The 16,550-nt window shown below is 36.5% G+C and overlaps 1 protein-coding gene across 2 annotated transcripts in view; it reads left to right on the forward strand.

The window, feature by feature from the left end:
- spag6 (sperm associated antigen 6) overlaps positions 1-16,550 on the forward strand; it is a 137,909-nt gene that overhangs the window by 95,850 nt on the left and 25,509 nt on the right. For both annotated transcript variants that reach the window (XM_063042394.1, XM_063042393.1), the window contains exons 5-8: positions 7,095-7,300; positions 7,701-7,874; positions 10,336-10,488; positions 13,730-13,921. In XM_063042394.1, coding sequence (XP_062898464.1) covers positions 7,095-7,300; positions 7,701-7,874; positions 10,336-10,488; positions 13,730-13,921 — 725 coding nt within the window. The remainder of the gene's footprint in view (positions 1-7,094; positions 7,301-7,700; positions 7,875-10,335; positions 10,489-13,729; positions 13,922-16,550) is intronic.

The following is a 16,550-nucleotide window of genomic DNA, read 5'->3' on the forward strand; positions in this document are numbered from 1 at the left end:
CCCCCTCCTGGCGTCCAGCACCAACCTGGTTTTCCCAATCTGCCTACATTTTGATATTTTACAACTATTGTAACTTTGCCCTTTTGCCATGTATTTTGTATTTCCTGTTGTAATTTGTAGACCATATTCATCCTACTGTTTGGGGGTCTGTAGATAACTCCCATCAGGGCCTTTTTTATCTTTGCAATTCCTTAGCTCTACCCATAACAAGTCAACACTTTCCAACGATATATCACCTCTTTCTAATGATTTGATTTCATTGTTTACCAACAGAACCACGCCACCCCCTCTGCCTACCTTCCTGTCCTTTCAATACAATGTGTATCTTTTGACATTAAGCTCACCACTATAATCTTCTTTCAGTCGTGATTCAGTGATGCCTACAATATGCCTATCTGTAACTGTGCTACAAGTTCATCTTTCTACCTTATTCCATATACTGCGTACATTCAAATATAACACGTTCAGTCCTGTATTAAGAAGAGTGAATACTTAATATTTTGTCTGCCTTTTACGTTGCAACTCATTCTGTTGACTGCTATTTTGCCATTTCACTAGCCTCTCCTTGCTAGGTTTGTAAACCAACTCACCTCATCCTCAGCACAATCACTCCAGTTCCCATATCTTCCTGCCAAATTAGTTTCAACCCTCCCGAACAACTCTAGGAAACCTGCCTGCAAGGATATTGGAGCCCCTTGAGTTTAGGTGTAACCCATCCCTTTTGTAACCTGCCCTTGACCTTGCCTGGTGTGTCAGACCTGGGTGTGTCTGCACCCATGCCACACCCCCCCCCACAACCTGGCACTCCTTTTGTGCCACCTGTCCCACACCCTTCGCGCTGTGCTCCACCATCACCATTCCCAACGCCCTTTGATCCTGCTTAATTTACAAATTTGCTCTCTGCTCCACATCGCCAAATACAGTACTGTGCAAAAGTCTTAGGCACACTAGCTATATATATATATATGTCCCTAAGTATTTTGCACAGCCCAGTACCTTTGACTCTGCTTCCTGTAAGCACTCCATTCCATACTCTTAGTTAGTTCCTCGATCTTTTCTGATGATGCCACATCAATTCTTCCAATATGGTCTATTATTTTCATAATCCTGGTTTCCCCTGCACTATAGTGGCAACAGTCAGCTGTATTGTTCCATTTCATATTTCTGTTCTGTCCACAATTCTCCCACCCAGATGAAGGATAGGAGTCATAGAAACATAGAAAACATAGAAAACCTACAGCACAATACAGGCCCTTCAGCCACAAAGTTGTGCCGAACATGTCCCTACCTTAGAAATTACTAGACTTACCCATAGCCCTCTTTTTCTAAGCTCCATGTACCAATCCAAACGTCTCTTAAAAGACCCTATTGTATCCGCCTCCACCACCGTTGCTGGCAGCCCATTCCACACACTCACCACACTCTGCGTAAAAGAAAACTTACCCCTGACATCTCCTCGGTACCTACTCCCAAACACCTTAAACCTGTGCCCTCTTGTGGCAGCCATTTCAACCTTGGGAAAAAGCCTCGACTAGCCACACGATCAATGTCTCTCATCATCTTATACACCTCTATCAGGTCACCTCTCATCCTCTGTCGCTCCAAGAAGAAAAGGCCGAGTTGTCATCTTGTCCTCCGCTTTCTAAAGTCTTTGCATTTAATGGATTATCCTCTATTATTTCAGACGTGCCTGACTTGATCAACAGACCTTACTCTCACCTTCCCGTTTACAATTTCATCATAGCACACTAATTCACACTTCCATCTCCAAACATTGAGTGGTGCTAGAAAGTTTGTCCATTTTTGTGTAAATATGACCCAGAATGTGATCAGATCTTAAGGTAAATCCTAAAACTAAATAAAGAGAACCAAATTAAATAAATAACACAAAAATCTTTATACTTGTTCATTTATGTATTGAGAAAAATGATCCAATATTACATGTATTTGTTGGAAAAACCTTTGCTTTCAGTTACTGGTGTGACCCCCTTGTACAGCAAGAACTTCAACCAAATGGTTCCAGTAATTGTTGATCAGTCTTGTACATCAGCTTGGAGGAACTTTAGGCCATTCCTCCTTACAAAACTGCTTCAACTCTGAGATGTTGGAGGGCTTCCTTGCATGTACTGCTTGCTTCAGGTCCTTCCACAACATTTCTTTAGGATTAAGGTCAGAATTTTGATTTCAGCCATTCCAAAACACCAGTTTTCTTCTTTTTAAACCATTCTGTTGTTGATTTACTCTTGTTTTTCAGATCATTCCCTTGTTGCATTATCCAACTTACTGTATATTAAGCTTCAACAGATAAATTGCTATCCTGACATTCTCCTGTAAACTATCTTGATACAATTTTGAATTAATTGTTCCCTCAACGATTGCAAGCTGTCCAGGCCCTGAGGCAGCAAAGCAGCCCTAAACCGAGATGGTCCTTCCACAATGCTTCACAGTTGGGATGAAGTTTTGGTGTTGGTGTAGAGTGCCCTTTTGCCTCCAAATATAGCAAGTGCATTTCTGCCAAAAAGTTCAACTTTTGTCTCATCTGCCCGCAGAACATTGTCCCAGAAACATTGTTTAGCATCCACGTGGTCTTTTACAAATTTGAAAAGTGCAGCAATGTTTTATTTTTGGAGAGCGGTGGTTTTCTCCATGGTTTCCTTTCACGAACACCATTCTTGTTTTGTGAGTTTCTTATAGTGGACACATGAAGCAAGTTCTAGAGATTTCTGCAGATCTTTTGCTGTTATCCTTGGGTTCTTTTTCACCTACTTCACCATTGCATGTTGTGCTCAGTGTGCTCTTTGCAGGATGCCCACTCTTAAGGGAGTAGCAACAGTACTGAGTTTCCTCCATTTGTAGACAATTTCTCTTACTGTGGACTGATGAACACTCAGGTCTTTAGAAATGCTTTTGCTGCCTTTTCCAGCTTTATACATCTCTACAATCCTTCTTTGAAGGTCTTCTGAAAGCTGTTTTGATTGAGGCACGGTGCATGTAAACAGATCTTTCTTGAGAAGAGCAGGCTCTGTCAGTAACCTGACTTTGTGTGTCTTTTTTATATAGGGCAGGGTGCCTCTATAATGCACAGCTCGAATCTTATCTCATTGATTGGAACACCTGACTCCAAATAACTTTTATAGAAGGCATTACCCCAGAGGTTCACATACTTTTTCCAACAAATACCTGTAACGTTGGCACAAAGAATTTTGCAGATGCTGGAAATTCAAGCAACACACATCAAAGTTGCTGGTGAACGCAGCAGGCCAGGCAGCATCTCTAGGAAGAGGTACAGTCGACGTTTCAGGTCGAGAGCCTTCGTCAGGACTAAATGAAGGAAGAGTTAGTAAGGGATTTGAAAGTGGGAGGGGGAGGGGGAGATCCAAAATGATAGGAGAAGACAGGAGGGGGAGGGATGGAGCTAAGAGCTGGACAGGTGATTGGCTCCATCCCTCCGCCTCCTGTCTTCTCCTAACATTTTGGATCTCCCCCTCCCCCTCCCACTTTCAAATCTCTTACTAGCTCTTCCTTCAGTTAGTCCTGACGAAGGGTCTCAGCCCGAAAGGTCGTCTGTACCTCTTCCTAGAAATGCTGCCGGGCCTGCTGCGTTCACCAGCAACTTTGATGTGTGTTCCTGTAATGTTGGGTCATTTTTCAATAAATCAGTGAATAAGCATAATGTTTTTGTGTTATTTATTTAATTGGGTTCTCTTTATCTTGGTTTAGGACATGTGAAAATCCAATCACATTTAGGTTATATTTATGCAGAAGTAGAGAAAATTCTACTGAGTTGACAAACTTTCTACCACCACTGTAGGCTTCTTTCCTCAGGATCATTTCAACAACTGCATGAGGCAACTCCACCCTTCCAGATGAAACAGTAACTTTTTTTTTCTACATCCAATTTAGAATGTTGCTTTTAATTTTCTGGTCTCTGCTCTACTGTAGATACAAAACACAAATTGGGTTACTGTTTTACAGAAAATGAAAATTGAACTAGCACAAGTAACTTTGAGCTTCCAGATGTCTTTCACCTTAATTCTCCATCCTACTCCTCTATTCTCTTTGCCTTTGATTCCCTAGGTTGTTCCATCAAAGATCTACATGAACTCGAGGAACAGCACCTTTAAAACTCGGTGGTTACACCGTACAGGATTCAGTGACCAGGTGTCATGTGCACCAGACAGCACAGACTTGGGACAAAAGAATGCAAAAGGAAATTGATGGAAATTCTTTAAATAGTTATTATCTGGAAATTGTTCCCTGTTGATATAATGGAAATAGAATCAATCAGAGTTTTCAAAGAGGAGAGATAATAACCTGCAAGATTTTGGGAAAGAGTGGCAAATAGCATTGACAAGAGTGCGTTCCTGGATTCTAGATAGGCTTTGCATTATCAGGTTCCAGACAGGCTAAATGGCTGCCTTCTATATTGCAATAATTCTACAATCTCTTCATCTTTTACACAAAATCTTGGAGTGTATTATCTTCTGTACTTCAGCATTCTTCAATTTTGCCTGGATCAGAATGAGTTCCAGCAGGCCCGCTAGTACCTACAGTTGCCTTAACATTACTAGCCTCTAGGAAGTACAAGTTCAATCGTGCAGGTTAGTTTTATGAGCTTTAAATTTTTAGCTCTTTTTAATGTATATAATCTTTCAACAATCTGATAACTGAAGTCTGCCTCTGCAAATGGATCCTCGACTTTGTCATGAGGAGACCACAGTTAGTGTGGATCGGTAAAAACATCTCGCTGACAATCAACACAGGTGCACATCAAGAATGTGTGCTTAGCCCACTGCTCTATTCACTCTACACTCATCACTGTGTGGCTAGGGATAGCTCCAACATCATCTATAAATTTGCTGATGACGCTAATGTTGACAGAATCTCAGATGGGAGTGAGGAGGCTAGACAGATCAACTAGTCAAGTGGTGTCACAACAGCAAGCTTGCATTCAAAGTCAGCAAGTCCAAGGAGTTGATTGTGGATTTCAAGAAGGGGATATTTGGAGAACACACACTAGTCCTAATTGGGAGGTCAACAATGGAAAGGATGAACAATTTCAAGTTCCTAGACATTGACATCTCAGAAGATCTATCCTGAGTCCAACGTATTGACGCAGTCACAAAGAAGGCATGCTAGCCGCTTTACTTCATTCAGAGTTTGAGGAGAGTTGATATGTCAATAAAGACTCTAGCAAATTTCTACAGGTGTACTGTGAAGAGCATTCTGACTAGTTGCATTACCACTTGATATGGAGGCTCCAATGTGCAGGATTGAGGGAAGCTGCTGATTAATGCCATTTCCATCGTGGGCCTCCCCATCTTCAATGTCATATTCAAAAGGTGGTGGCAGAAGACGGTAGCATCCATTATTGAGGACCCTCACCATCTGTGACATGCCCTCTTCTCATTACTACCATTGGACAGGAGATACTGGTGCCTGAAGCCCCACATGCAGTGTTTTAGGAGTAACTTCTTACCCTACCATCAGATTTCTGAACAATCCATAAACCCACGAGCATTACCTAGCTAATCATCCTTTGCATTATTTATTTATATTTGTAACCTACATTAATTTTATGTCTTGCACTGTATTGTTGCCACAAACAGTATGCCAGTGATAATAAACCTGATACTGATTATGAAACTGGCATGTTGCCAACCTCAGAAGCAACCAGCAAAGGTTAATCACTTAGCGCGATCCCCGAGACCTTTATTGGCAGCTATCCAGTTTGGGCTCCTTTGTGATTCCAAAATCTGGAGTAGAGCCTCTTTTGTTGGATAAGTCTTCACATTAGTTACGTGATTGTGATTTAGAACTTAGAGAACTCCTGAAACATTTTATGAATGTCATTTAATACTGAATGATAATTTATATTCCCAAAAACTAACTTGATGTAGCTAATATCATAAGTCCATTTGAAGTAAAAGGAAACAAGGACTATTAAATGATGTTATTGTGTTGCTGAAACCCCCAGTGTTTGTATTTTCCAGTTGACTGCTCTAGATTTTTGTTTTGTATGGCTATCCATAGGGCAAAGTGTTGATTTATATTTCCTTTAAGTATAGCACTAAATATCTGAAGTAGTCTGTGTCCATGAATGTCTTCTGCATTTCTCTGTCAAAAGCATTTCATATAAGATTTAGAACTTCTTTATTTGAAGCTCTTTATTTTATATTATGCAGAAAGGAGATGAATTATGATTTCAGAGCAGGTAATTATATTAAATGATAAGTGAAAGTATAAAACCCCATGATTGTTGAAGCATTTTATTGCACTTTTTAGTCTTTTTAAAGAGTTCTCTAGGAAATAGATATTCTTTTAAAAAAACAGCATACTAATACTCAATATCAGAAGCAGAAACATTCCAGAGCAGTTTTGCCATTTTTAAATGATCTGCAAACTATGTTAAATAAAGATAAAACATCAAATTGCTTGACATTTTTAGGTTTGTTACCTAATCTTAATGTTTTAACGTAATTCATTTTCATTTACCAGAAAGAGACAATATCAAGTTGCAGGAGGACGATTGCAAGAACGTAATTTCAGTTTTATAGATTTACTGACTGAACCATGAGAAAGAAAATTACCTAAAACATTGTCAGTAAAAAAAGTTTAAGAAATATCTTGAGGAACTTTTCCAGTACTTTTCTATTGTCAAGTTAATAAATATAAGAAATATTCTGGGAGATGTTTTGCTTAAGTAAATGTTACCAAATTGCAATGCGGTTAATATTGCCACTACTGTTTGCTCTATTCCATGTGTAAAACATGTGCCTATTGAAAATTCAGTAAGGTCATAATTTAAACAGCTGAGGTCTGTTTGTCTCCTTTATAACAGAATAACAAACCATTTCAACCCAATCTGCCTAAAACATGCCACATGTAAATGGGGCCTATCCTTTGACCTGTGTCCTTTTAGCTATGGATCAGTCCACATGCTCTATGAAGCCAGGCAGGCTGATTTGAAATGCAGATGCAGTGGGGATGGGGATGTGCCCCTTTTTATTCTTGCTGTATCTGTCAGTGTGAAAAATGGCTGGCTCAAGGGTCATCTATCCATACACACTTAATTATTTTTCTTGGACCCACAGAACTGTCGCAGGCAGTAGTGGACGCTGGAGCTGTTCCTCTTCTGGTTCTTTGTATCCAGGAGCCAGAGGTGCCACTGAAAAGGATTGCAGCTTCTGCACTTAGTGATATCGCAAAACAATCACCAGAGCTGGCTCAAACTGTGGTGGATGCAGGGTCTATTGCTCATCTAGCTCAGATGATCCTGAACCCTGATGCCAAACTGAAGGTAAGTGTTTGTATTGCATCCATTATACTATTGCTTTTGTGAAAGCAAATGCATTAATCCAATGCATTATGTGCATGGAAGTTTAATTGAATTAAATATTCATTGTTGAAGTAATGTATTCTTTTTGGTACTGAAGTAAGATGGTTTTCTCGTGTGTATAGAATTCTACTTTGATTTATCAGGATGATTGCTTACCTGTTCGTACAAGATGTGACAAATATTTTAATAATATTTTATCAGTTTACGTTGTGTTTCCAGTTTTTCAATGCTACATTTATTAATTTTTTTTTAAGAACTTAGGATTGAAGTAGCCTGATGTCTAATAACGTATATTTAATTGTTTTATGCCAACAATACTGCTCACAAATTTGAACTTGCGGTATTTTTCTGTGTTCTATAGCGTCAGGTGTTTTCAGCTCTTGGTCAGATTTCAAAGCATTCTGTAGATTTGGCAGAAATGGTTGTGGAAGCCGAAATTTTTCCATCTGTTCTAACATGTCTAAAGGACCCAGATGAATTTGTGAAAAAAAATGTTGCAACACTAATGCGGGAAATTGCCAAACACACTCCTGAGGTAAATGTATTTGATATTAAGACTGCAGAGAAGCAGATGAAAGTGTGTAGTGAACATTGCAAAGTTAGAACGTTGTGATAAACTTTGAACTATTTTAAGTAATGTTTGTTTTGAGCTGTTAAAATACAAACATTTGTATATATAATAAAGCTGTTGATAACATTTTATCTATGACAATCTGCTTTTGAAGAAAACATTCTTTCAGCTTTGTTCCTTATTTATGTAATAGTTCAACTCGTGAGATTGTGTATGGGGAGCAGACATCAAGTTTGATGACTGGAAAAGTAAATTGGTATTTTCTGGGTAACTAAGTCTATCGAATACAGGAAACTCAGCATTGAATTCAGGAGCAATGAGTGATGGGAGCTTAATGCTGAAGAGACTGGGAAACATGCTATTTAGAATCTGAAGTTGGCCCCGTGATGTCAGGTGGAGTGAAAATGCTGGGTACAGAATTAGCTGGGTGTGAAATTGCAGAGGCTGCAAGCAGTTGCAAACATATCTCCTTTTACAACTTATGGAAAAGAAAAAGACTTGCGTGGCCCTTTCCACATATCGTTTAGGTGCCCTATCTGCTGTACATATGAAGTACTTATGTAATTGTTGTTGCAATAACTGAATTACAACAGTTAATTTATGTCCAGCAACATTCCTCCAATGCCGATATGATAATAATCTATCTCCTCTTCAATATTTAGTAATATTGAAGAGGAGATAAATATTGGCAAGGATCTGGGCAATAGTTTCAAAAGGTTCCATTGAAAGACTGCATCTCTGACAGTGTAACTCTGTCAGTATTGCACTGGGACATTATGCTACTCTTAATTCTTTGGCAGGGGAATTGATGTTGAAACCTCTGATTTGGATGCAAATACTAACACTAATAAGTAATTTAACATTTCCTAAGTTGTTGATTATTATATGCACTGCCCAACATCCATTCAACCATGCATGTTAAAAATGAGGGCAACACATATGAGAAGATATTACTTTTCTTCAACTGCTAAACTTTGGACTATGCTACTAGGTCGGTGGGACTACGTGAGAGTAAACGTTCGGCACGGACTAGAAGGGCCAAGATGGCTTGTTTCCGTGCTGTAATTGTTATATGGTTATACTGCAGCTTACACGCTTACCTGGCATGAATCTTCCTATGCTATAAATAAAGGGTTAATTTCACCATCTTTATTATTGGATGCAGTATCTGAAAAGTTTTATCATTAAACAAATATACCAACAGAAACTTTATGATAATGTAAAATGAGTGGATTAAATTTTTAATTTTATGATATATGATCAATGTGTATGCAGAAGATGTTATATACTGAAAATTGCAATATTGATTTAATTTTATTGTATTAAATAATGTTTTCTCTCATATTTTAGTACTCCGATATACTTGTATAATCCCAGATAGCTGATCTCACATCCTGGGATTCCATTGCTGTAAATGTTTAATTAATTCAATGCAAACTAGGAATTTCCTAAGGGAAGAGTTAGAAAGGTACATTGATCATGATTGTAAATGGGATTTTACAATGATTATGAGGCTTGGATAGGAGAAGACTCAGTGATGTTATTATCTATTTGTTGATTAGCAGTTTTTATTTCAGCTGGCTGTATCTACATTTGCATTTTAAATATGTACAATTATATCACAGAAAATGTATAAAATAGCAAGTCCAGTTTTTTAATGGTACCTATAGGATGGATCAATTTCAGGAAAATATGCAATTAATCAAAACAAAATATTCCATTTAGGACAATAGATAAATACATATAATCAAACCTTCATCATTCTTTTGGTGTTTCAATTTAAATCTCACAGATTTTATCCCCATTATTTTACTCTAAACATACTTCTCAAGATATAGTCGAGTTTCTCAATTTAAATAAAACCTAAAGCAAATAATTATGGATCATAATTGTCAAGATCAAGCAAAAGCAGGAGCATTTTAATGGTTAAGACTGATTTTAACTGTTACCTATTATTTACTGAAAGGATATTGGTAGCATAATTTTGTTGCAGATTTCTTAATGTTAGATATAACTCAAATAATCTGATATTTCCCCATAGAAATATTAATGTTAGTCAGTAATCTCAGATGTAATTACATAAATCTTGTAATAAACTTGATTTTTTTCAGAATATAGAATATAATTACATACTTTCCTAGTATTAATATAAACAATCCGGGTTTGTCGGATAATTTATTTAGCTGTTAGCAATATTTCTTCTGCTCAGCTATCAACCAGGAGAGACAAGGAAACAGACACTTCACAGAACAGGACAGCTGTAATGTTCATATTTTTAGGAAGTCAAATGGTTTAACAGACACAGAATAATATATTGTGAATCATATCAATTTATGAGTGTAGGTTTTGTTTAAATTGTTATTTTGCTATCTTATTTGATAGAATCTGACTAACTAGCTTGTTTTTTTTCTCTCTCCTCCTCTAGCTGTCTCAGCTTATTGTTAATACAGGAGGTGTGGCTGCTGTCATTGATTATATCGGTGATTCTAAAAGTAATGTCAGGCTGCCTGGTATTATGATGCTTGGCTATGTGGCTGCTCACTCAGAGAACCTGGCAATGGCAGTGATTGTCTCCAAGGTTAGAGCCTGGTTCATTATCTGTGTATTACCATTACAATGAGGCCCTAGAAAAAGGACTATAAATTAATCTAGCTGCAAAGCATACTAGAAAGCAGTGCTGTATTGATTTGTTGGTTAGTATTCCCAGAAGAATTGAGGTTGCAGATGTAAATTTTCTGTTGCTCATTATTTCACTTCTCTCTGTTTCAGTAAGAATGAGTTTGTTACTTTCGCTTAAATGCAGGAAGTGTGGAAGTAAATCTTGATTATGATTTTTAATTTAAATACTATAATTACAGTAATTTGTACTCATAATAAAATTTAATACAGTCATCTTCAGGGCTTTTGCTATGCAGTGATGTGATACTCAATTAGCTCCCCCCCCTGCAACCCACCTTAACCACCCCCCAACCAACCAGGATTAATACCTCATATGACCATATGACTACAAATGCAGTACCCATTACCAGATTAAGATGCAAAAACAATATAAATGTTTGCTCATTCAATAGAATACCTTTTCAATTAAAGGGGGATTTTATCTTCCTACTTTCTCTACCCTGCATCCTCTCCTTTGTTATTGTGTTGTCTCTAACTATCTTCTTTAAGTAGACCAACCAAAGTCAAAAATCTTTAGAGGATGCAAACAGATCTAATCGAATCTGATATAATTTTAATAAATCTAAATATTAAATACTAAAATATTTTTAATGTTTTAATTTCTAGGGTTTGTTTTGAGTTTAGAAATTATCATACTAACATAAATATTACATTTTCCACCTTTGACACACTGAACCAGTATTTTTAACTAATTCTATTACAATGCTGAAATTAACTCTGCTAATTAGTTATTAGTGATTAATAGGTTAACAGTAGCACTAAAGCAATGCTAATCCATAAAAACAGCTCCTTTAACATATTTTAATGTTGGGCCTCAGGAGAACACTTCCTTTTGCATTAGTATGAGTCCTTTCTATGTACTATACCAGGCATTCTTAAGGCCTCTCTGAGTAAGGCTTGTTTTTGTAATGTAGATCAGCACCCACTAAAATGTGTGATTTCACTTAGGATCCTTACAGCTGTCAGAGTGAGGAAACATTTATCCCATCAGTTTGAGAGTTGGATTCAGAAAAAAGCTTAATGAATGAAAAGCCAAGCTGAAAATTCATTGTGTCACAGCAGTCTCCCACTAATAAAATATATTTGATTTACCTATAAACTTATACTTTTTAAAACACCTGATGTGCCAATACAATTTTAGATAAATCAAAACTGGAGTCTGTGAAAAGACGTTAAGGTCAATTTGAAACTTGTTCATACTTTTATCAGGATAAAAGTGTTTATTTCATTTGATCAAAGAATACTCCCCTGTTAATCATTAAACTTCCTTGTGCCTCAACTGAATGCTTAAAAAAAATTCAAACAGTGGCATGCAAATTTTGGTGTCAGGCAGTCCTTTTACTTAATTTCAATGGGTTTGAAATTTCATATTCTTAGTATTTTACGGTGATGGTCAATGTTAAGGCTATTTCCATTGCAATTGTGTTTTATTTATCAGTAAAATCTTATTAAAATTTATTTAAATAATCTGTGGTGATGTCAGAACTGGTAATACAATGCATTCATATCTGAATTTCACAAATTGTGTTTTCCATGGGGACACATTAAAGTATGTATCCTGTAATATTTATATAATTACAGGGAATTTGTTACTTAAAATATCCAGCAGTTCAAAACCAAGAAGAAGAGATGAATTTTGTCAATATCAAATGGTTATTATAGCATGTCTCCAAATTAAGCAGTTTCATTACGAATCCTGTGTATTTTTGAGGCTTTTTCGCTAAGCATGAGATGAAAGGGTTGTGCCTTTTGATTGACCAGTAAAAATCAGATGTGATTTTTACAATTGAAATAGCATTAAAAATGGTACTGCAATTACATGTTTAGACAGTGCTACATGTCTCTAAAATGTTTTGACCCAAACTCAAAGATGAGCAAATACATTTGATAGAACTTAAAATTCTCTCAACAGCATACTGTATATGAGATGTAATTGATTTTACAAAAATGAATAATCAGTGCTATTAATATTATTTTAATAAATCTTCTAATATAAATCTGAGATAAAAGATTTAATGTTTTTCCTTTAGTGATTATTTTGATTAGTCTGGCATTTTATCCATCAGGACTGCCAAAATAGAAAGGTCACAATGTGTTAGACATAGGTAAAGAACTACTGAGATAGTCAATCCATGCATACATTTATAGAGTATAGCACACTACAGCACAGAAACAGGCCTTTGGCCTATCTAGTCTGTGCCAAACCATTAATATGCCTAGTCCCATTGACCTGCACCCAGACCATAGCCCACCATCTATCCAAAATTCTCTTAATTTTGAAATTGATCTCGCACTGACCATTTCTGCTAGCAGCACATTCCACATTCTCACCACCCTCTGAGTGAAGAAGCTCCAGCCTCATGTCTCCCTGAAGCATTTCACTTTTTACCCTTAACCCATGACCTCTAGTTGTAGCCTCCTCCAACCTCAATGGAAAAAATCTGCTTGCATTTACGCTATCTGTACCCCTCATAATTTTCTATGCCTCCATTAAATCTCCCCTCAGTCTTCTATGTTCTAGGGATAAAATCCTAATGTATTCAGGATTTCCCGAAAACTCAGGTCCTCAGGTTCCAACATCCTTGTAAATTTTCTATGTACTCTTTCAATCTTATTTCCATCTTATTTACATAAATGTATTACAATTATCTTTCTTCAGTAGAATATTTTATTAAGTATTGATGACAAATGCATTTCAAAACATTTTTGTTATATTTATTGGTGTTTATTTTTAAAATTTTGTTTCAATTTTGGTCAGATTTTACAATTGCAAATTACATTTAAGAATATATTTGATCTTTTTCTTGACTAAGTAAATGTTTAGTTATGTCTTTGGGGTTGAAGGTGCATTATCATTTTTAAAATTATCTTTCATTTTCAGTGTGCTTCTACTGTAGAATGATACAGCAGTGATTATAGAAGTAGTAATACTTCAAACTATGGACTTTTAATATACTTGACATTTTGTCAAAGCAAAAGAATGCCAACACTAATATTCTGTGTGTTGATCTGCTCTTTTACTAGAAAGATGTGTAGGATAGGGCAAAACTTTTTTTTAACCTTTTAAAATTGCCTATTAGTGCAAGCCGTCACATGTAATGTTTCTGACTAAGTCGGTGTGCTTCTGATCAACACTGCAGGGGGTGGCTCAGTTGGCTATCTGCCTGTCAGAAGAACCAGAAGACCACATTAAGGCAGCATCTGCTTGGGCCCTGGGGCAGATAGGAAGACACACTCCAGAGCATGCTCGTGCTGTTGCTGTGGCAAATGTTCTGCCAAAGCTCCTTGCACTCTACATGCAGACTGGAAGCTCTGAAGACCTTCAGATTAAGGTAAAACATTCCTGAAGACTGTCATTTTTAATCCCAGACAAACAGTGTATCAGATTTAACAATTAAATATTACAGAAAATGTTGCCCAAATAAGAGCAAATTAGCTTTGAACTTTATTTTACTCAGGCTCTTAGAGCAAGTACGTTTTTAAAATTACCTGTGTGAAAAAAAATGTAGAGAACATTGTGTTTAAATAACTTATTGCACTGGTGCTCTTTTATTAATTAAATCTTAATGTGTGCATGGTAACAGAAATTAATCCTGATCTCCTGTTTAAAAAAAAAAGTTTGTGTCCAGGATAACAATCTTCTAAAATACCATACAGCAAAGAACTTCAGATGATGTCATAAACCATGCAAGTGAGATTAATTACAGAATTCCATAACCAGAAATAACCTGGTTTATATAAACCAGATTAATTGACTTTGTTATAAGTGTAATTTAATGAGAAGCCTTTGAATTATTGGCAGTTGCATTAAAATCAGGTGATGAAGTATAACTTTTACTAAACTAGACATTGCATTGTTTAATATAGGTACTCTTGTCATATATATTTAAGGCTTTAGTATCACTTCCTAGTGCAGTAACCAACCATGTCAGATTGAGCCAGTACCAACTGTTGTTTTTACTGAATATCTGATTTTTTTTAAAGCTTTAATGTGTGCAGTAAAAATATTTTTATTACAGCATGAACAGAAGTTGAATTGTCCACCTGTGAAACAAAATATTGAACCTACACCAAGAACATACAAAAATGCAGTCATGTGTTCACTTATTGTGCTATTCAACGGGATCCACCAGTTGTGTAAATATTGTGTGCAGAGCCCAGCCTGTTTCCTCTTGACATCTTTCTAATTATTTCAATGGCAGTAAAAAATATGTTACTGTAGTTATAATGTTTTTTATTAGTATCTTACCTGGAATATGACTGTTATTAAAATATAATACTGTGTACTTATAGCAACTAATAAGGATTAAACTGTTGTTATTTATTTTAAATTAGATATAAGAGTGCATGATAACTGAAAACATTTAAAATGAGCATAGTGCAGCTGCTTGCAAATACAACAGGTGCTGTCTAACTCTTGCATTTAATCCATTTCAGAACAGCAAGCAGAAAATTCCCATTGATTTATGGCTAAAAATCAATTGAAGACTAGTACTGCCATTAGTTGATTTTCCTAAATGTCTTCATGCTGACAGGATGAAAGGGCAGCTACATGATTGCCCAGATAGCTTTTGTGCATTTGACAACCAATGAATGCACATCAAACTGAAAGTGCAGATACTTTGAAGAAACTGCCTTCACTTTATTGGCCTGCACAGGCAGTAGTTCATTATAATAAAAAGGTACCTGCACAATGTTACTTTCCCATTTCCCAGTCAAGATAACGACATTATAAGCTAATTGAAAGAAGGTGATTGAAGCATGTCACTGCAAAATTGTCTGCAGTTCTTTAATTTTCACAGTTAATATCTTAATTCTTATTTCTTTACACCAAAATCTGAAAACTAATGGACTTCATATCGTTAGTGGACATTAATTCAATAAAAACTTGATAGCAGTTTGACTCTTGAAGCAGTATGATATATATTTGTGAATTAAAACAAAAGCTAACATCAAGAAAATATTTAGCTAAATTCTTCAAAATGATTTACTAGTTGAATAAACATTAAAAATTTGAAGTCATGCCTTTGATGGAAGAAAAAGTGAAATTCCATGTGTTACAAAATTTCAACTCCAGTTACTGACCACTATATGCCACAGCATAGTCTGCTTTGTCGAGTACCTACACTCCATCCACTAAAAGCGGAACTTCCCGGTAGCAAAACATTTTAATTCCGATTCTCATTCCCATTCTGACATGAGGCCACCATCACTGGAGGAGCGACACCTTGTACTCATCTGGGTAGCCTCCAGCTTGATGGCATGAATGTCAATTTCTCCTTCCGGTAATTTTTTTCCGTTCTGCCTCCCCTTCTCCTCTTTTTCTATTTCCCACTCTAGCCTTTTACCTCTTCTCAGCTGCCAATCACTTTCCCCTGGGTTCCTTCCTCTATCCTTTTCTTCTATGGTCCACTCTCTTCCTATTACAGTTTCCTTATTCTCTAGCCCTTCAGCTTTCCCACACATTTGGGTTCACCTATCACCTTCCAGCTAGCCTCTTTCCTCTCCCACCCCCTTTTTATTCTGGCATCTCCCCCTTCCCTTTCAGTCCTGAGGAAAGGTCTTGGCCTGAAACGTTGGCTGTTTATTCATTTCCATAGATGCTGCATGACCTGCTGAGTTCCTCCAGCATTTTGTGTGTGTTGTTTTGCATTTATATCTAGCTTTATGACTAGGTTAAGTTATTTGTTGCCACTCAAACGAAACACTAAGATTTATTTGATAAATTTGCTCACAGTAATTTACAAGTTTTTATTTAATGCCTTTGTACAATTATAGTGTCTGCAATGCACTTTATATTTTTAAGATGGAAGAAACTTACGAACAGTGTAAAATCTGGAATATTTCAAAAAATTCTTTGTGACCTGAGATGGAATCAAAACTGTTTTCTTCATTGATATGGCAGTGTGTAACAGGCATTGCTGAATATCTTCCGAAATAATTATCAATAACACCCAAAAC

Source organism: Mobula hypostoma, chromosome 3 (genome assembly GCF_963921235.1).
Source record: "Mobula hypostoma chromosome 3, sMobHyp1.1, whole genome shotgun sequence".
Classification (NCBI taxonomy): domain Eukaryota; kingdom Metazoa; phylum Chordata; class Chondrichthyes; order Myliobatiformes; family Myliobatidae; genus Mobula; species Mobula hypostoma.